The 22,655-nt window shown below is 42.2% G+C and overlaps 1 protein-coding gene across 10 annotated transcripts in view; it reads left to right on the top strand.

Moving 5' to 3' along the window:
• TOX2 (TOX high mobility group box family member 2) overlaps nucleotides 1-4,172 on the top strand; it is a 258,281-nt gene extending 254,109 nt beyond the window's left edge. For all 10 annotated transcript variants that reach the window (XM_083444020.1, XM_083444016.1, XM_083444015.1 and 7 more), the window contains one exon: nucleotides 2,986-4,172. In XM_083444020.1, coding sequence (XP_083300146.1) covers nucleotides 2,986-3,022 — 37 coding nt within the window. In that variant the 3' untranslated portion in view covers nucleotides 3,023-4,172. The remainder of the gene's footprint in view (nucleotides 1-2,985) is intronic.
• Nucleotides 4,173-22,655: the final 18,483 nt, after the last annotated feature.

Genomic DNA, 22,655 nt, shown 5'->3' with positions numbered 1-22,655 from the left:
GTCTAACAGGGGCAGTGCACCTTGGACAGAATCAGTGGGCCTGGGTCAATCTGATGATAGGCAGAGTGTAATCCTTTGATAATGGGATTCAGGGGGAAGCGAATGGCACTATAGTACAATTGTTTAATTCCATAATTGTAGGAAATGCACTTGGCTATTCAATAAATATTATAATGGCAACATGCCTCTCATATGCTCTTGGATGCTATAGCCCTAGACCATACTACCTTGCTAAAGTTAGCAAACCCAGCCTCCTTACTAATTAAGTGTTCTTTTTGTGTGTGTTTTCAGAACAGTATATGCTTGTTCAGATTCTGTAGGGGCTGGGACTTAGGCTGGATCTAGACACATCAAAAAAAGTTTCAGGAAAACGTGTTGTAAACGGAAATCACGTTGATGAAAGATGGGGTGTTTGGGTTTTTTTTTGGGGGGGGTGCAATATACCTCCAGCATAGTGCAGACTTCTATAAAGAGAGGTGGTATGGATGGTCTGGAAATTTTGAGCCATCCACATACACCTTGCAATTTTTGCAACCTTGATTTGAAGCATGTTTATCATATAATTAGTGAACACAAATAGCACAATACAGTGGTGCCTCGCAAGACGAAAAGAATCCGTTCCGCGAGTCTCTTCGTCTAGCGGTTTTTTCGTCTTGCGAAGCAACCCTATTAGCTGATTAGCAGATTAGCGCTATTAGCGGTTTAGCGGCTATTAGCGGCTATTACAGGCTTAAGGGATTAGCGGATTAGCTGCTAAAAGGCTATTAGCAGCTTAGTGCCTTAGAAAAAGGGGGTGGGGAGCGAAAAAGAATCGCAAGACATTTTCGTCTTGCGAAGCAAGCCCATAGAGAAATTCGTCCTGCGAAGCGCATTGAAAAACGGAAAACCCTTTCGTCTAGCGGGTTTTCTGTCTTGCGAGGCATTCGTCTTGCGGGGCACCACTGGAGTTGCTTTGACTACTCTACTTATTGTAGATTTTGATTATCTAGTGGAACAAACCAGACCCATAAAGCTTCAGACATTTTGAAGGCTTAAACAGCAGCACCTCATCTCTAGCTGGTGAGGCACAGATACTGGCTTTGGAAGGGCATTGTTTGAATGCATTGTTACTTGAGATTGTTGCTTGTTACATGGAGAGTTCCATCCCCTGCAATACGATGCAGTTTCCTCTTTTGCATCCTCAGAGCTTCTTGTGAAAATGCTTCAGCACTATCAGGACTGTGTGCCAAATCTGAAGTGCAGCAGCATCTGAGCAGCAGATCTTAGAACCTTGCCATCAATATTTGCTCTGTTACTTTACTCAGGCTTGTTCCATCCTAATAATGGTCATGACCGCTGGGTTTTTCTCATTAAAGGCTACTGCTGTGTTTATTTTTCTTCTCTGTTTATCAGACATTAGACCACTGAATAATTGTCAGCCGCTCTCATCTCTCACAGTTAATTATTGTTTACCCTTCCATGCCACCATGTATGATCTGCTCTCTGGGCATCTTAATCAAACTTTGTAATTTAGGCTGTGTTCTTTAAACCTTTTAGTCCAGAGTGGTCACGGGAGCACTCTGGGATAAGCAGCTTGAACAGAGCATTAGTCTGTGAAGCAAATCACACAGACCTGCTGACTTGCATACAGTCAGTTTGTCCAAACAAAAACAGACTACGCTAATTCATGATGGAGACTGGAAGATTCATTCCAAATTATTCAGTCTTCCAAATCACTTGAGTAAGTGAACAAACACCGTAAGAAAGGAGAGATAAAACATAGTAAGCGCACTTAGTTTGGATTCAATTATTTATAGTAATGCCCGTAATGTGTTTGGGAGAGTAGTTTGTAAAATTAATGAAGTTTTGGTACTAGAAGACCTCACTACTTTGTCTACGTATTAAATCTTTGCTGAGGATAGGAAGACAGAACATTTTAAACGCTGCTTATAAAAAAGTACAGATAAGTGAATTATAAGAGAGAATGTGATGGACATGATAGGATGCTGACTTCTTTTGCAAACGGATATATCAGTGAAGTGCTTCACTCTGTTCTCATTCCTACTCCAGTGTTTTTGAGGGGAGGGTTAATCTCCAGGGCACAAACCAGCAAATGTTAGCTACCACAGAGAGCCAAATTTGGGGTGACAGTTAAGGGCCAATCTATTTAAAGCTGTGTAATGGAGAGCAGGGGTCCAGTTTAAAAACAAAAGAGCTAAGAAGCCATGCAAGTGAGGGGTGCTTAAATTGCCCTGAAATCTCCAGTCTTTTACTTCCTTGTAGCCTCTTCTTCTCCTACCCCCACTTTTGTCTCAGCTGAACTCATTCTCATGGTTTGGCAAAAAGATAGATAGATAGATGATAGATAGATAGATAGATAGATAGATAGATAGATAGATAGATAGATAGATGATAGATAGATAGATGATAGATAGATAGATAGATGATAGATAGAAAGATATAGATAGATATTAAATCAACGTAATAGGCTTTCATTACTTTGACATTTGTGTTTGTCCCTCACCTTGATTGAGTTGGCTATTCATAATCTGGCAAAAAGAAATTGTTTCTGTTCTTTGAGAGGGCAACATTTTAAAACATCCTTTCTCGAAGTCACAGTGTGCCACTTCAATTTGCATTAGATTCAACAGCATACATACCATTGGTTTTGATTATTGTGTTTTGCACCTAAGATCTCTGTAATCATTATGAATTTCAAGCCAAGGAAAGAAGGATTGCCCTTTAATCTGCCTTCCCATCTATTTGTAACTTACAAGCACAGACGATCCTAATGCTGCTATCAAATAGGCTTGGATAGTTTATCCCACATTTTAAAAATCCAGTTTGTGGCAATTACAATATATAGCAAGTAGGGAATATATAAACCTATATACCAGTATGGAGTATATTCTAGATGTGCCTGCTAGCCTGGTGGTTGTATTATGATTATGATTAATATTATTTTTCACAATCTCACCCATCCTCTTCCTTCTGTTTCTCTTACAGCATGCTGCCAAGGGACAAGTCACTCTACCTCACTTAAACCCTGACATCTCCATTCTGCAAAAGTGAAAAGGAAGGACATTTAAGAGGGTCTGTGATGCAGGCTACCCAGATGGGCATCAAGCAAGTCACAAGGGCAAGAGAGCACCTCGCCTTTGGCTTCATATCCTGGCTCTGAGAGCAGCTTATTCCTTTCCTTCTCTTCTCCTCTTCCTCCTCCCTCCCTTTCTCCTTCTTCTCCGAAGTCCTATTGTACATGGAAGCCAACCTTGCATAAGTCACAAAGAACAAAATTTACAAAGGACCACCCCCCCAACCCCACCTGCCTGCCCCGCGCGCCTTTCTCCGCTTGCCACCAGCTTAGCTATGGACCATTTTCCTAGCGAACTGCTTTTTAGATTCAGCACAGACCCGGGCGCTGCGCTCGCTCAGAGGCATTAGGCTTGGCTCAGCAGGAGGAGACACTCTTTCGATGACTTGCTAAATGGCACTAACCTTTGTGCAAGACAAATGTGAAGTCTGTTGTGAATATTGTACATGCGAAAGGCCTCAGATGTCTGGCAAAAAAAAAATTAAATTTAAAAATTAAAAATTAGAACCTGTTGTTTGGAGGTTAGGTGGACAGAGCAGATGGGAAGCAGAAGTGCAAATATGAGAGGGAAACAATGTGAAAAGACCATGAAAAATATAATTTGTTGGATAGTTGTAAGTAGCTTAATAAATGTTTTAGAACTGTGCTAAAGACATCTTTAAGATTTTTTTGTGGAAGAAATTAGTAGTTTACTTTATAGTAAAAGCATTTTATATTAATTGTAGCACATTTTTTTAGTTATACATAGAATGGAGATGTGTATAAAAAGAAACAAACAAAAAAAAAACCCTGCCAAACTCGTTTCTATTATTTGTACAGCAAGAAATGGACAGTTTATATCCATGTTATATGGCATTATTATATTTTTTTCAGCCATATGTCCATCTATTTAAAATTGCTGACAAGGATTTTTGTCTATTTATGAAAAAATTAGAAAGCAGATTACAGTTTATGAAAAGTGCGTTTTCCATGGTTTGTTTTTTTTAATTATTATTTTTTATTTTCTTTGTGGTGCTGCTTCTGCAGTACCTGCACATTTTGGCTCACAATGCTTATCTTACCTTTCTTTATAATAAAACATACGAAAAGTAGAAACAAAGCAGCCTCATTCTTTTGTGGAACACACACACAGGTGCTGTTCTGTGTCGGTTCCGTGATGGAAGTGCCAACTGTTCGGAGACACAAAATACTGTTACATTTGATGTGCTGCCAAGTCCTGAGTGGCTAATGATGTACCTGCACAATGAAATGCAAGATCATAGGCTTAAGAACGGCCAGTGTTCTTTGCTACATTAGCTGGGGCCCTACAATCCTGTGGTCCTGCAATCCTGTGATCCCAGGAGGAAATAGGAAGCAGTGGATGGGGTGAACGGTCAAACACTGGAAAGGTAATCTTATGTCAGATATCCCCTCCCTGCTGGAAGGTTCTGCAACCCTTGTCCTACTGATGTTGGAATTTCAATATTGTTGTTTTGTTGGCACGAGACATTGGAGCACACCTCCGGGACACTCCAGTCAAATCAAACCAGTTGGCAGCACCAAAATGATCTCTCTGGGACACAAGCCTGGGCAGTGTGTATGGAGGTCCTGGGCTGTCCCAGACAACCAGACCGCCTTCCCCCCAACTTCACTGATGTGGTCCAAATGAAAGTAGAGCAATATGTTTGGCACCAGCTGGGCAGTAGGAGTTGCCAGGAGGAGGCATCATCTAACCGTCCTGGGGACTCCACCGGATTTGTGTAGGTTTTACTCCTTAGCCTTTTCTTCTCCTGAAGATATCCCACAAGGCAACATAGGTTCAGGATCAGCATTGCCTTATCCTAGAGGGGCTACCTTCCCAAGCTGACGTGCTCCATCTGCCCTTACTCCAACATTAGTAGGACTGGAAGGGGGGGGGGGTCCCAGGGATGGACTGCAGAAGGCATAGTCCAAAGGTCACAAACAGACACACATGCAAACTAGGGAGAAAGCTATGGAGTTCTGTTCCCAGATGGAGGGAAATAGTTAAAGAGAAAACATGGGAAATGATAGAGATGTGCATGAGTGCCCTTCCACACATCTACTTTGATGGTTTCCCACCCCCTCCTTTAGGTCACAGGCACTTGCTTTCTGCTTTAAGAGATCTTACTGCAGTTACTTGCCCCAATTTCGTGGGCTTATGGCTTATGGATGACCAAGCATGTGTGGAGTTCCTCTGCCAATGAAAATTTTCATTTTCACCTCAGTGGAAGGGGCAGCCCTATGCCAAACAAGGAAATGCATGCAAGGAGCTAGTGCCCTTCAGACTGAAAGTGAACAGGGAAACCAACAGAAACGTCCTGTTAGACTTTTGAAAATAACACATTTACAGTCATACCTCGGGTTACAGACGCTTCAGGTTGTGCATTTTCGGGTTGTGCACTGCGCCGAACACGGAAGTACCGGAACGGGTTACTTCCGGGTTTTGGCGCTTGCGTGTGCGCAGAAGTGCCGAATCCACGACGTGGAGCTGCGGGTTGCAAACATGCCTCCGGCATGGATCGCGTTCGCAACCCGAGCGTCCACTGTAAGCTTTCATGGACTAGAGTCCACTTCATCAGGTGCATGATGCATTTGCTCAGTCAGGAGTTCATGTATTCTAGACTACAACTATTGTCTATTGGCAAAGCAACCTTGAGTCCACTCAAATTTTTATTGGTTGGAACCATTGTGTGGAAAGTGTACTTGAGGTAAAAAAGGTAAAGGACCCCTGGATGGTTAAGTCCAGTCAAAGGTGACTATGGGGTTGCGGTGCTCATCTCGCTTTCAGGCCAAGGGAGCCGGCGTTTGTCCACAGACAGTTTTCTAGTACTACTGCGGCAGGAAGGTAAATGGTGTTTCCGTGCGCTCTGGCACTCATCACGGTCCTCCTCGTCCCAGTAGCGGTTTAGTCATGCTGGCCACATGACCCGGAAAACTGTCTGTGGACAAATGCCGGCTCCCTCGGCCTGAAAGTGAGATGAGCACCGCAACCCCATAGTCACCTTTGACTGGACTTAACCGTCCAGGGGTCCTTTACCTTTACCTTTGTTACTTGAGGTCATTTTCTAATTACAGTTTCAATGTCCTGATAATTGTAAAATATTGGAGCTATGGTGTTGCTCCTCCCGTAGTTCAGTGAATTAATCCTTTGTTGACACCTGCCATCCTTGGATTTTCTGAAAAGGGTGGACATGATTTCTGCATATGGTTGGATCTGTTTAGGATCTGAATCCTATGCAAGTGAATCCAAAACACAAAAAGATCCAGGGGCACTATGCTTTTGGCAAAGAACCAGTCTTTTATCTGATATTTTGTAGTGGCAATGCATACTTCTCCCACTTCAAACCAAAGGCCATTCATGTTGCAATCTAACTATCAACTTGATAAGCCTCTAAATTAAGCACAAGTTGGAGAATTCAACATATCTGCCTTGTTTACTTGTGTTCTTCATAGCATGAACTGATAGATATGGTCATCTGCTGAATAATGCACTCTTCTTATCTGCCAAAATCAGGGAGAAAGTATAATGCCTATACAGTGGTACCTCTGGTTACGAACTTAATTCATTCCGGAGGTCCGTTCTTAACCTGAAACCGTTCTTCACCTGAGGTACCACTTTAGCTAATGGGGCTTCCTGCTGCCGCCACACGATTTCTGTTCTCATCCTGGGGCAAAGTTCTTAACCTGAGGTACTATTTCTGGGTTAGCCGAGTCTGTAACCCGAGGTACCACTGTACCTGGTCTTTTTTCGGCTACCACACAACCCACTTTTCTCAGTTTAGCAGTAACGTTTTAGATTCAAGTAATTGGATATAAGCCAGTTCTGCCCTGTTGATTTCAACAGAACAAGAGGTGTGTGTGTGTGTGTGTGTGCGCGCGCACACACACACACACACACACAACTATACCACATACAATTATAGATCATTGTTGAGCAAATACAGACGTAAAATAAAACCAAAATAAACAAACATATATGTGAATGCAAGCAAGGTAGTGACTAGAACTATTCATAACAGACATAATGGTAAAACAAGACACGCTTACAAAACATGAACCCTATTATACTGAGGGAAAGTAATTAAAGTATTCAAATGTCCTGAGTCACTTTATGAGCCATATTCAGTCATAGGCTGATAGCCGAGGGGGAGGGGCGGGATGCTCCTTGGCCATGTTTTTCCCTGCTTGCAAACAAAATAAAGTCAAACCAAACAGGTATGAAAGCATCCTTTTTCCTTTAGCCCCTAAGGACTCTCAGCTTATTGGTTAGTTTTTTCTGGTAGGGCATTATCCCACACTTTATAGTGTACCGAGTAGTAAGATTGGCCCTGTCTACATTTTTCCAAAACTGGTGCTAATTCTAGCTGCTATAAGCAGGTGCACTATCAAGTCTTTATTATACAATTTTTTTGTTATGCTTGCTACATATAGATAAGTGCTAATTGAGAAGTTGGTATAATGTGGCACATCTTTCTCGGAATACCATTGCCCAAAGTTCTTGCAATCTAGTACAACCTCACTGTGGGTGGAGGTACGATCCAATTTCTGAACTCCCTCCAGCACTTTGGGGATGCAGATGAATTTATGTATGAGAGTCTTCTAGGAGCCAGAATAAGAGTCACTTGACTACAGTTAATTTGCCATGCCTAAGTTGTGTCTCATTCTCCAAAAGCAAGAGCTATCAAAATCACTTCATTAGTCATTTCAGTATAACCAAGAGTTTACAGTGAAATTCTATACATGTTTACTCAGAAGTAAGTCCATTGAGTTCAAAGGGGCTTAAATCAAAGGTTAGTCTGTACAGGGTTTCAGTCTTAGAATTAAACTGAGCCCCCTTTTTTTAAGTAGCTCTGTTCTGTTCATGCTGTCACTTTGACATAAAATCAATGTTATCCTGATTTTTTAACATCAATTTCCTGCAAGCCCCCCCCTTTTTTTTTTGCTTGCCAGTGTTGGAAACCTTTGTAGTTGGGGTTTCTAAGGAAAAAGAAAAACAGCACTGAGGTCATACCCGAGTAAGTATTATTTTCACAATTGTCCAAAATGTTTATTTCCGTTTTTCATTTCTTTAGACTTAGCTATGCAGCACAAAAATATATGCTCCCAGGCTCTGAGCCTAATTTCAAATAATTATTAGCAAACAAACATTTTGCTCATAAGAGGCCTGTCAATAAAGCATGATGCACGACAGGCAAATCCAAGCAAATCCACCTGACTGTTAAGATCAACATTGTTTTGAATGACTTGTTTTGAATCCCTCCATAGGAGTAATCCAGTTCCAGGCACCTGTCACCACCTCACCTAACCACATTGCTAATGCAATGTGTGACACAGCCATGACCTATGAATATCTGAATTTGCAGGTGCTCATTCACTCAATTTTTTATTTATTTATTTACTACTACAGTGGTACCTCGGGTTAAGTACTTAATTCGTTCTGGAGGTCCATTCTTAACCTGAAACTGTTCTTAACCTGAAGCACCACTTTAGCTAATGGGGCCTTCCCGCTGCAGCCGCGCCGCCAGAGCACGATTTCTGTTCTCATCCTGAAGCAAAGTTCTTAACCTGAAGCACTATTTTTGGGTTAGCGGAGTCTGTAACCTAAGCGTATGTAACCTGAAGTGTATGTAACCCGAGGTACCACTGTACTATTATATTTATTTATATCCCACTCCCCCCCAAAAAAAAACTGAGTCAAAAATTAAAACAATATGGATAAAACACAGGAAGCCAAACATATACAAAGTATAATCATTAACAGATAATCAACTATATTAGAATTAAAACAATATAAAAATCTATTTCAATGTTTTTAAGAATTCGTTTTTAAAGTCCAGAGAGGAGATTCATAAGTAACTCAGGCTCAAGTGTCCCCATTACAAACAACATTAGGTAGAGCCCTGTTGTATCAGCCCAAAGACTTATCTAATCTAGCATCTTGTTCTCACAAGGGTCAATCAGATGCTTATGGGAATCCTGCCAGCTGAACATGAGAACAGCAGTGATTCCTAGCAACTGGTATTACTTCCTCCATCAAAAAAAGGGGGGCGTATGACTCATTCACTACAGAAATTGAATCAGTACCTGGTAAACAATGCCTGCCTCTGTGAGCCACTCAAAGAGCATATATCTAGGTTAAGAGCTGGCAATACAAATTCCATAATAAATAAGTGGGGCCGATGGTATAGCTAGCAGTCAACAGCACACACATGCACTCAACTGCTGCAGAGGTCTCAGATTAGCAAAGCTTGCCCAGAAAGCAAGTTTCCTAGAAGACTGGCCAGTGTTGTGTGGCTGAAATCCACTTGCATGCCCCAGGAGAGCAGGCAAGCAGAACCGTCATAGCAGAGCCTCTTTTTTTAAGGGCATCCTTCTCCGTGTAGTGGAGCCCCATTCTTAGCAAGCAGAAGACAAAGCTGTTAAGCAAAAAAGGCATAAACCCCTTTGGATGCTAAATGATAGCCAGTGAAGCTTGCAATCGTGCATCACACCTCCCCTCCCTTTACCGCTATTGATCCGAATCCCATTTTTTAAATTAAAAAAACCCCAGGAACTTGGAAAGGTAATAAATGCTACCGCAAAACTGTGAGCAGTTACATTCAGACGCAGTAGAATTTCATGCATCTAGCAATTAAATGTGTTAACTGCAGAGTCTATTTACTGAAGTAAAACATGGATATGAAGTTAAAATCTACATAGAGATGCATGGTCTGGAAATGAACTTATCATTAAGCCAAAGCAATCCATGAACTTAAACATCAAGGATGGATGGAATTGCAGCCAGGGCAAAAAAACAGAAATCCTTGAGTATATACATATATTTTAAGCAGACATCATTTGCTGCTTATTTACACAGTGAAAAGCACTTTCCCAAACAATTCATAGTTAGAATGTGGAATTTGCTCAAACAAGAGGGTCACCAAGTTGGATGGCTTTAACAGAATATTTGATCAATTTGTGGAGGATAAGCCTATCAATGGCTAGTAGCCAGAAAGGCAATGTTCTGCCTCCATTGTTGCATACTGTCTATACTGTATACTAGTTGCTGGGAATCATTCAGGTGACAGGTCTTGCCTGTGGGCTTCCTAGAGTCAACTGGCCACTCTGAGAACCATATGCTGGACTAGGTGGGCCTTTGACCATCTCCAATAGGACCTTTCTTGTGTTCTTATGCTAAAGGTAAAGGGACCCCTGACCATTAGCTCCAGTCACAGACGACTCTGGGGTTGCGGCACTCATCTGGCTTTATTGGCCGAGGGAGCCAGCGTACAGCTTCCGGGTCATGTGGCCAGCATGACTAAGCCGCTTCTGGTGAACCAGAGCAGCGCATGGAAACGCTGTTTACCCTCCTGCCGGAGCGGTACCTATTTATCTACTTGCACTTTGACGTGCTTTCGAACTGCTAGGTTGGCAGGAGCTGGGACCGAGCAACGAGAGCTCACCCCGTTGCAGGGATTCAAACCGCCGACCTTTTAATCGGCAAGCCCTAGGCTCTGTGGTTTAACCCACAGCGCCACCCACGTCGTTCTTATGCTAGTCTGCATTATTTCTATAGCAATGCAATTTCCAAAAGAAGAAGAAAAGCCCTTGCTTCTGCAAACCTTCAAGTGAAGATGGTTTGTTTGGATGGCCCCTGGCTTCCTTGTCCCAGCTGACAGAAAGGCTGCAAACAAAGGATTAGAAAAAGCAGCGAACAAAGTTGACACGGAGCTTGTCAACATGGACTGCTTTGGTCTGTGTCCCTAGGCTGCTCTGTTGCTATGGAGCTCAGCACCAGAAAAGCAGATCCAGATTATACAGAGGGTTCAGAGAAATCATTACATATCTATAGAGTCCAGCTATTTTTCATAGTAGAGCAAGGCTGAGCTGTGATCTATTATCACTGTCTGCTCTTGCTTCCTAGTTGTTGTTGTTTTTAACCCCATAAGATTTCCTTTATATAACATGGAATATCTTGTATTATTAACATCAATACAGGTCAATGGATACATTCAGTAGGGCGCATCCCTATTGTTACTGCAGCAGCATTCCATATGCATTGATAAATGGGTTGTTGCAATCTAAATTTCTTTTTAAGAATAACTCGGTACAAACACTGCTATACCATTTGCAAAGTGAGGATTGCTGAATATTGAACTACAAGTAGAAAGTCAAGTGGTCATGTTCCTTGTAGCAGAACCATCTTAGAATGTCTCAAATGGATGGTAAAGTTTTGAAAGAAGAAAGGAAACTTCTTTTGTATATTTTCTACATGAATCTTAACCAAGGATGTGTTTCTCCCTGAAAAAGCAGGATTCATAAAAAGATGGAAGGAAGTCAATTCACCTTAGAGATGTGTGAAATCTTCTGTTTCAGGGCAGCCCAGCTTTTCAAACCAAGTGGGTTACAAGAGTACTTTAGCACAGAACCTGTGGGCCACACTCTTATGCCCCACAGCCCTCAAACTGCCTTCCTAAGAAGGTGCAAGGCTCTGGCAGGGTCCCAGAGCCCTCCCATCTTCTTCCCCAAAGCTGAGAAAGTGCTAACTAGGCTTTGGGAAAGAGGCTGGAGGACTCCAGGACCCTATCAGAGCCATCAAGCCGCCTTCCCAAAGCCCAGCACCTTGCTTGTCCAGTTTTGGGAAGGCAGAGCGAGGGCTGGTGGGGAGGGGGATGTCAAATGTTGCTGAGGGCTGCCAAAAAGGCACTGAGGGCCACATGAGGCTCTTGGGTTGCATGATGGACCACCCTATTAAAACTGTTTTATTTCCATGAATGTGTCCATGTTATTGAAGAGTAGCTTTGAGTGCTTGGCACACTCATCTACAGTATTCTGTGCCATTTCTGTGACCCTAGGCTTCATTGCACATCCCATGTAACATGTAAATCTGTGCTATAACTTTGGGGTTCCAGTTAGCTTTGTTTTCTTGTCCTGTTTTGCACAGTGCAGTGAGTCAAACAATGCAAACATGCACACTTCTGGAGAGACACTCATACAAGCTTTGCTCCTCCCTGCTCCTTTTTACTGCCACACTGCACTGAGCTAAAGCAAAATTTGGCTTAGCACACCATCCAAAAGGAGACTTGGGATTTAACTCCCTCCTCATAAACCATAGGCTGCAGTCATGAGTTCCAGTTCAGATGATGCACTAAGCCAAACTACTGCTTAGCTCAGCTTAATGCAGCATTCAAAACACCCTACAAAAGCTCCTTCCTGGGAGCCCATAGTTTGGGTTGTCATGGCATGAGACCCAGGTCTTTATGTTGCTTTTGATTTTAGGGCTTTGTGTTTTAATATTTATTGTAAGCCCCCCCCCCCCCCCGAGAACTTGATGTTATGGGGCAGCATAGAAAGTGCTATTTTAAAAAATTTAAACCAAAAAGGAGAAGTTGGTTGTGGATTCTTTAGCTGTTTTCACAGGAATTGTTATTTGTTTGCTTGCTTGTTTCAAGCACTTAAAATAACTTGTGAACATACAATTAATTAGGCTAAAGTGGCACCACTAGTTTGTAATTCAAGTGGTTGTTACTTCCTTAAAAAAAAAAAGTGTGACCCAAATGATCTGATGGAGATGCATTTTATTTTATTATTGTAAAAATGCATGCCCCTCACCTTTTCTTTTGTAAGAACTCAAAGCAGCTAATGACAAAATCCATTAAAAACAGTAAGCATCTATCAAGCGGTGAACAAAAGCAGGCTGCAACTGTTTAGAGTGACAATCAGACAAATAAAGAGGAAAGCAGCAGCAACAGATCGGTAGAAAATGGGAATAATAGAGAAGTAGGAGAAGCTAAACCAAACATAAAGCAGTCAGTGATAAAGGCCTTTCCTTTAGGGATGGGAGAGAAATTCAGTTTACATTTGAAACTGAATTTATCAAATTCACTTTCCCAAATGATTTGAGAACCAAACTACAACTACCCTTTGAAGTTCACAATTACCTGAACTTTGTCATGCATCTCTTCATGGAAAGGCATGTATTAGGGGGAAGTGGAATTGAAAATGAAAACATTGGTTAAAATAACACACTAAAATGCATTATATATTAAGGTGAAATGCTTGTAAAAATGTGTACGTTAGTCAAAACTGCATACAAAAATGTGTTTATTAGGAGAAGATTGCACTAAAATGCTGGAGATTATCCCAAGGATTTAAAAAAAAGGATGTTGTTGAAGAAATACTGAGAACTGAATTTTAGCCTGGAAAAATGAGAAACTGAAAGAACTGAGATTGATAGATCCTCAGTTGGTAGAGCATGAAACTCTTAATCCCAGGGTTGTGGGTTCAAGGCCCATGTTGGGCAAAATATTCCTCATGGTCCCTTCCAACTCTGCAATTCTGTAATTCTATAATTCCATACCTACTCTCTTTCAAAACAAACAAAAATCAGCAGATGTTCACCAAGCATCTGGAAGAGTTCAGTTTTCAGGCTCAGGCTTCATTGGAGAGCACTGATGCTACGACTGAGAAGTCCCTGGTCCTCATGGACACCTACCATACTTCAGTCATCAAGGGAATATGGAGAAGGGCCTCAGATGTTTGAACACAACACATGGGGTTACGTAAGAGAGAAGTACCCAGGTCCTAATCCATTTAAGCCTTTTAAGGTAATCACTTAAGAAAAGCCCTGCAGGATCAGGCCAAAGGCCCATCTAGCTCAGCATCCTGCTCTAACATTGGCCAACCAGATGCAAGTCAGACCTAAGTGTAACAACACCTTCCCCATTTCCAATGCCCAGCAGTTGTGCACTGGATTTGGCCAAGACCCAAACCAAATCAAGCAAGTTTGGAGGAATTCGGGCATAGGATGAATCAATAGATTGACTCATCAATCTGCTATAGATTGGCTTGTATAGCTCAGAACAATCCTTAGCTGTTTGGGAATGGAAAAGCAAGCAAACCGGAGAGGCAGGCACTGAGTGGGGAAATGCCATAAAAAGGCTTTGACCTTTGCTGACAGCCGCGGATGATGTCCAGACCTTTGGATGTGTACTAGGAAGAGGACTTAGAAGGCTCATGGTTCTTGTGAAATAGACAATCTTGCAATGGTGGCCAACTTCTTTGGGAAGTACACCACAGCAAGTCCCAAGTATGAGCAGCATGTGGAAAATTCATTTTAAAAATGAATCAGTTCCAGTTCACCTCCTTCAAAAAGGAACTAGTTCAATTCACAGTTCAATTCACAATTAATTCATGTCGCCCATGGCATTTCCCCCCAGCTTTCAGGATTTAAAACTCTAAAGTATGAAATATACGTGAGGAGAAAAAGAAAACATCAAAGCTCCCACACAGGGTGATGCCAAATAAAGCAACTGTTTTATATTTATTTGTTTCAGGATTTATGATACATTTAACTTAAGCGACAGCATCCTTTTTCTGATAGGTACAAATAGTAAATGCAGTGGCCACAACCAAGCAGAGTGCAGTGCAATGAAATTCCTACATATAAAGATTATTGAATTGAAATTGAATTAAAAATTGCCCAGAGTTTCATCATGGAAGAGACTTTCTCCACTTTCAGTTTACCTGGAAATTACAGGAACTGTTTTCATGTGTAATTCAGAGGGTTGCTTTTTTAATTAATTCAATGAATTAGTTAATCTGAATTAGTTTAGCTGAAACTCTGTGATGAGGGCTGCAGAGCTGTGAACTGTTGGAACTATTTGCCCAGTGAGGTCTATGAGATTCAAGAAGCATCCTGCTCAAGGAAAATAATGGTAGGTAAGCACTAGCAAAAACTTAAGATGAGTCAATGGTTACCCAATTAATTTTATTATGCAAGCTGCTTTTCTGTTGAAAGGCATTTAAATATTCTCAATTAAAAAATAATTATGTAGCCCACCATCTGTGGTTTGTATGAGTTCCTGCTTAAAAATATAGACAGTCTTGTCAAGGTCCACCTAGCTGAGCAATCTTTGCAAGAAACTCCTGGTAACCAGCAAGTACCAAATGGATGTCTAAAAAAACGGGATTTTAAAAACAAATTAAAGGAAAGTAAATGGTGCTCAAGGGACGCTGGTGGCACTGTGGTCTAAACCACAGAGCCTAGGGCTTGCCAATCGGAAGGTTGGTGGTTCGAATCCCCGCAATGGGGTGAGCTCCTGTTGCTCGGTCCCACCTCCTGCCCACCTAGCAGTCTGAAAGCATGTCAAAGTGCAAGTAGATAAATAGGTACCATTCTGGCGGGAAGGTAAACGGTGTTTCTGTGTGCTGCTCTGGTTCGCCAGAAGCGGCTCAGTCATGCTGGCCACATGACCCGGAAGCTGTCTGCGGACAAACGCCGGCTCCCTTGGCCTATAGAGCAAGATGAGCGCGCAACCCCAGAGTCGACCGCAACTGGACCCAACGGTCAGGGGTACCTTTACCTTTTTTAAATGATGCTCAAGGTGGATTAAGTAACTGGAAAATCCGAATGGCATAGCTCCAAATTCAGTTTATTGTACTTAGTTCCCACTGAAATCAAATGGACTAAGGCCATAAATCATTTGCTCCATTGATTTCAATGGGAACTAAGTTCAACTTAACTTAGTGGTGCATCGTCCTTGCTGTGTGTGCTTCACTAAAGCTGGAGTATACAGATTTAAACTAGTTTTGTCATATTGACCTCCAGGGATTTATCAGCTGGAATTAATATATTCTCCCTTCATTGTGTTTGTCTATGATGATGGCACATTTTGCTTTTGTTTGCTTGTTGAACTGAATTTTAAAACAGAGAGTGGTCATGGCATCTACTAGGGCTCAGAAGGTAAGGAGCTGAGACAGCAACAAAGAAGGGCCAAAACTGTCCCCTGCTTGACTTTTGCTGCTGTGGCATTCCTCTGGGTCATCCCTCCCCATAGAATCCCCCTTAAATGTTGCTACATATAGCATTTTCCTCTGCATTTTGACCATATGGAATGGAATGGTAGAATTGCAAAGGGGTGGGCGAGCATTTTGGCCCAGCCTCAGTATAAACACACCAACAGAAATTCTGCATTTTAAAAATTATTTATCTAGCTAGATATTTCTGTGCTATCCTTCACCATATAGTCATGACAGGGGGAGTGCAGAATATATTAAAACCTACCAAGACATATTTCTACAACCAGTTAGAGCACCGGCAGAAAGCAAACCCAGCACAAACTAAAATAAAAACAAAAAAACTGTAAAATAGCAATGGGTACCATATACAAAACTGACCTCAAACAAATCACACCACCTCACTTCCCAAAGCCTGGCTTGCTTAATTTACAAAATTGCAGTTAGCAATGTTAGCAACCCAGTTAGTAAAGTATAGAATTAGGCAATGTGATGCAGAGCATCTCCCATCTTAGCTTCAGACCACCACTTTGTTATGCCTCCTGCCTAAGACCATTACATGAAAATAAATCCCACTGCAATCAATAAGGCTTCCTTCAACATGGTAGGCTTAGGAGAAAGGTCCATGCGTAAAGTCTAGAGCCAGGCAAGGCGGCAGCACAGAGGACACCAGGGCACGACACTGCGCAAGAAAAGTGTCACTTGCAGTCACTTGGCTAATAGCACACAGAACAATTAAGAGGTGCAGTCGGAGATCTTGCTAATTGCATTTGGATTATGGAGAGTTAATTAATTATATTGTGGAATTAAGGTAAATGTCATGCAGGATTTAACAACTCTCATTGCTGGCTCTGCTGCAATAAGTAAACTGTTTAAGTCACGGTGCACTGAATTGCTGGGTTCCTCATTATTCACCAAGCTGCTGCTCCTGAACAGACAGAAACATCCTTATTAGAACGTGGCGCTGTCCTGTTCCAAGCTGTTCTTAATTGCCAGGTACAGAAAGAAGGGGGAACACCACACCTGTTGAGCAGGGATCGCAGGAGGCACAGGTGAGGATCACCAGGGCAGGGTGGAATTCAGCTTTGGCTGCCAGGTGTCTGAGTTCTTCCAGCCCTGATTATGCTACTACACAGATCTTATAGGCATATTGTGTGCAACATTACACTGACAGCAGTTCACTGATCAGGTGCCCCATTTAAACTCACCCCACCTCCCTGCTTCAGACCATGCATGACAGTGGTAGCTAACATGGTGCCCACCAGGTGTTTTGGAACACAGCTCCCAGCAGCCTGAGCCAGCATGGCCAATGGACAAGGATGATGGGAGTTGTAGTCCAGAACATCTGGAAGGCATCACACTGACTACCCCTAATGTATGAACCTTTATGTACATATGCATGCATGACACGTCCATTACATTTTGCTGCCCGAGGCAGAGCAGCAAATACCAATCCCCTACTGTTCCTGTCAGGGAGGTGCATAGATTGCCCACAGCTAGCCACATTACTTTGGCACCTGAGAAAAGTGCCTTGCTTTAGGAATAAATATTCCTCAAGTGCCTCTCCTTTAAATAACAATACAACAATAATACATTAAATAATTACATTAAATAATTTCATGACTCCCCAAGTCACCTAATGGTAGGGCCGGTGCTGTATTTGTTTGCTTACACACTAACTGCATTTATATATTGCCACTCTGCCAATGCACTCAAGGTAATTTACATTTCAAAATAATGTCTTACAAAATAAGAGATGTGATAGAAAAAGGGACAGAAAAGGAAAGAAAATATACAAACTTAGCAACCAGGGTCACAGATTGGAGAGGGAAGGAAACAAATAGCAGATAGTCCCGGCTAGACCAGTGAAGGGGGAAAGTCTGTCTCTGATGCAGCCAGATGGAATGGCTGCTGGAAGGTACAATTTCGAGAGCACCCATGTTTCTGATCCAGCTTTTTGGGTTCTGCATGCTGAATTAATATCATAATACACCATGGCGTGGGCCAAAATATGCTAGGTAGGTTTGCTTTAACAAACACGGCAAACATTTCCCATGTATTATATGAGTAGGGCTTTTTCAGCCGGAACTCAGTTTCGGCACATCTCAGGTGGGCACCATTGCTATTACAGTAGAACAAGGGAGGTGTTCATGGTGAGTTCCGGTACCCCTTCTTCTATAAAATAGTACTGAATATGAGATGTGAAAAAGAAGCATTCTCAAAACACAGTTTTGGTAATGCTGTTTGATTTTAAATATATACAGAAGTGGGCCTTCCAAAGTTTCTGAGAATCTCCCCACCTTCTACTTCAAAATATGAAATGGCACCTCCTGCAGTTCACATATCTGTAAGTTGCCTTGAGCTCCTGTCAGAGGCAGCATATATATGAACATATAAAACTAACAACAACAACAACAATATCCATTTTCCTGTAACACATAGCTACCAGATGTGAAGAAGCAAACTGGGGCTGAAGGGTGTTACAGGCCAAAATACCTGGGAAGCTTCAGGTTGGGGAAAGCTGGCCTATCTCACCCGTCCTTCCATATCTTCTCCCTTTCCTTCTGTTATGCTTTAAGCTTGGATCCTAGAAGAATAGGCAAGTAGGTCCTAGAACGCAACAACTGATTGGCTTGCAGGAGAAGACCAATCAGGCTCCAGGAGGAAGTTAATCAGCCTATTAGCTGGTAGGATCATAGAATGCAACAACTGATTGGCCTGCAGGAAAAGACCAATCAGGCTCCAGGAGGGAAGCAGAATCAGCCAATCAGACGGGACTCATTGTGTAAATAATGTATATAAAAGCCTGAAGTATGGGGGGCAATTTAATCACTGTTTAACAAGCTGCAATAAAGAGCATGAAATCACTACAGGACTCCGAGTATATTTCACTTTCTGGCACCAGTTTCTAGAGACATCACCCCCAAAAGATTTTCTCTCTGGCTCTTGCCCTGCTACTGGGGAGCTCTCTTCCATGTTGTGTCTTGCATTTACCACAGAGCTTTCTCTGGGAACTTGCAGCTGGGTAATCTCTGCCTGATAGAGGAGTGTTTTGTCTTTGTTATGCTTCTGCTATTATTTTGACAGTGATGGAACAGAAGCGAAAACTGTCTTGACAAGCCATATTGAAAATATTATGCAGAAAGGGCCAAAAACAAGAAGCTTCATTTGATAAATTCTAAACACCTGGAAGCTGGACATTACACAGGGCTCAAAGAAGAGAATTGAGGGCAAAGTAAAGTTTGATTCGTACAACTTTTTTGTGTGGTGGTGGGGCATCACCACAGGTTGCCCTTGAACATCACAGAGGGAAGTGGTCTTGTGAAGGAACTTCCGTGAGGTAAGACTGAAAACCATCATAACCTGAAAAATCAACATAGGGTGAATTTATGATTTCAATAATTATATGATTGGACTGCCGACCGCAAACATTTCTGAGATTTTAATTGGTTTTTTAAAAAATCTCAAAGCTAGGATGTTATGTGTACATAACATCATCATCATCATTAACACATACAATAGTGTGTTGTGGCTGTTGATTAACCATTTATTTGAGAGGCAAGTTGCCAGTTTATAACCCAGATTAGTCAATTCATAGTCTGTCAATATGACCTATGATTAGGTGGGATATGGTTTCTTGATCAGCGCTTGGGATGGAAGAATCTGTCCATTTTGATTCTCTCTTTTTCTCATTTTTCCAATCCTCAGTCGTCCACATTTCTGCAGCAAGATCTTCATGAAAATCCATCCACATTTCTCCTAATAAATACATTTTTGCATGCAGTTTTGAATACACAGACAATTTTGCAAGCTATTTCCCCTAATATATGCATTTATATGCACACATTTCCCTAATATATGCATTTTTGTAAATATTAGATGGTTGGGAGACTACACCGCTAAATTCATATAAGGGTGGACTTCGGAGGATGGCTGAGTTTCAACTCTCATTATTTTGGAAACTGCAAATTGAACAGATTTACCAGTAAATGAGAACTGACAAATGCTCAACCTTGCCACTGCCGGGAGCTGGCTCTGACACTATGGTTTAGCTTTCATGATGGAGGTGGCTGCCCCATTCCAGATTCCAGTTGGGGATTCGCAAAATGGAATGTTCCTCCTCACAAATGCTTGCCCCCTGCACATAAAATGATAATGTTAAAAGCTAACATGTTAAGGAGAAGGCTGCACGAAAAACCTTATCCTTGACCTTTAGCTTTGTATGTAGGAGAACTGTTTTGCCCAAAAGAGCATTCAGTCATATTACTCCTCCAAATGACATCTGTGGTGATAACATGCTGGACAGTTTTTGTAGCACAGTGAGCACTCACACTTTATATTGTGGGTGCCCTTTGCAGGATGGCGCTTGGTGCTACAGTTCCCAAGGAGCTTACTGGCAAACAGGGGCTGGCTTGCCTCTCAGTGTTAATTTTTGGAGGTTCATGCCCAGCCTCAGTAATCAAGTTTCTTGCTGGGAGGTGAGGCCAGCCCCATTTATAAATAGGGGTGGAGCCGACAACAGCCAGGCAGTCAGCTCTGGAGATTCACCCTCCCTTTGTTTAATGTTTCTTGTTTGCAGGTTAACTTTTTCTTCCTGTTTAGTGGGTGCTGCTATGGTCTTTGACTGGTTGCTGTTGAAAGACCAGAAAGAAATTTTCCTTTTTTTTTTTTTTAAGAATAATTTTTTATTAACCGACCAATCACATCAAATCAAACCAAATTACATAAATTCCAAATTACACAGCCGAATTTTAAATTTTTGTTGGGGGTACCCATATTTCAAGTTCTGAAGGGGATCCAATCAACTTCTTGCTTCTTACTGCTGTTTTAATGTCCACAAATCTAACCTTATGATGTTCACAGTACTATCCAGTCCTTTCTTCTTGTTTTTCCACATCTCTTGTTGTTATTTTCATATATTTGTCCTTTCTCTTTGTGACCTCTGATAGTCTCCACAAGCTGGTTAGACAGTTTGTAATCCTGCGTGGATATTATTATTTTTTATCCAGTAGCCATATCCAGACGTTTTCCATGTAACATCACTTCCATACATCAAAACAGTCTTAGGGTCATTAATCTTCACCAATCTGCCTCCTTTCTCAAAACCTCTGAGGAGATTCACCAGGAATGCAGTCTGAAAACAAGTCCGTTCCTTCTCTTGGCTATAAATCCTTTGGCAAGATGGCGACTCCGAATTAATTGCTGCGCCATTCCAAAAGTTCGTCTTCTTTCACAGAGGTCACTTAAATTAGCAGATTTCACTCCCCTTCTTCTCTTGAAATATGTGCATTTGCTTCTTTTGTAATTAATTATTCCAAATTGCTGCAGCTAGTGCGCGATCAGAGGCAGCGTCCAGGAGAGCCGAGGTCCACACGGGGGCATTCTGCCTAGGGCCCTCACCCCCTTCTTTCGAATTAGGGGGTGATTTATGGGCACAGCAGGCAAGGGCAGTGTTCCCCATTTCCTTGGGGCAACAAGGGAGGCTGCCTACTCCCATAACAGCCTCTTAATTACCCCGTGTGGGTCGGAGAGATGGTATTGTCGGCCATCTTCCAATGCGCCCCCCAGTGCCCCCCCCAGAAAGAAATTTTCCTGCATTGGCAGGTTTTGTCTTCCCTGTAGCAATTCGCCACAACTTTGGCGGTTATGGCCTTGGGTGGAATCCTTTAGTCTTTTGTTCCCTATATGGAGCGGGGGCACATGAAGTAGTGACTCACCCCCGTTGTGGCGGTGATTCCACGGTCCCCCTCTTAAAGGGGTTATATATGTCTGTCACTGGCCATACACTGAAAGGTCGTCAAGGAACTACCCTGTGTGCAACCATATGGGCTTGGCTGCTTGCTATACTTACGTCTTGCAGAGCACCCCCATATCCCCTTTACCCTGATGAGCCCCAGTTCCCCCTGGCTGAGGGATACACGCCCAAGGCCTAAGCCAAGGTCTTCCTACATTCAGAAGTTCAATAAAGTTGTGGCCTAATTTTAATTCCATATAATATTGTCAGAGTCTTTATTCCTTCCTTATGATCCCTGGGGACTGGGGCTGTCACGGCCTGGTCATGCAATGAGAACTGAGATCCTGTTGATTCACCCTTTGAACTGCTGATGGAGCTGTTGATCAGTATCACATCATTTGGGAGAAAGGGCTATAACTCAGTAATAGAGCAGATACTTGCCCACAAAAGGTCCCAGGTTCAGTCCCTGGTGTTTCCCGGCAAGGCTGTGACATTCACCATTGACAGTACTGAACTAGATGAATCAGTGGTTTGATAAGGCAGAAGGTGGCTTCAATATTTTTTGCTTCTTCCAATCATTTCCCCCTTATGTGTAAGTTCAAGGACATTTCCAACAGGAGTCATACATCCAAAATGTGCTGGTTTTGCTTTCACTTTCTGTCTTGGCAGCTGTTTGTCCTGCAGGCGCAGTTCTCCAAAAAGGGCCCAGGGTTTCCCCTTTAATACCTAATTATAGAGCCGTGAGTGCACATAAAATACTCATTCAAATCTATGAGAAGTGCAAAATTGTCTGTTTAGCGATAATTGCAGCAAAGAAGAGATCAGGGCCATATAAGTTGTTCTGGAAGAAAAACTGCACAGGCCACGGAGGGTCATTTAGTATCAGCTTTCAGATGAGACATTTTATTGCTGTATCCTCAGCTCTTTGTGACTTCCTACCACAATTTGATAAATCAGCATATTGCCTTGCACAGTAATTGCTTGGATTACTACTGTGGCTCATTTATTATGCTTCAAGCACATTAGAGGGAAGGTTTTTGTTACTCTGCACTTTTGGAGCAAATGATGTAT

Source organism: Podarcis tiliguerta, assembly GCF_965153285.1.
Source record: "Podarcis tiliguerta genome assembly, chromosome: 6".
Taxonomy (NCBI): Eukaryota; Metazoa; Chordata; class Lepidosauria; order Squamata; family Lacertidae; genus Podarcis; species Podarcis tiliguerta.
Note: the sequence above shows the minus strand (reverse complement) of the source record. Positions and strands in the feature narration are given on the sequence as shown.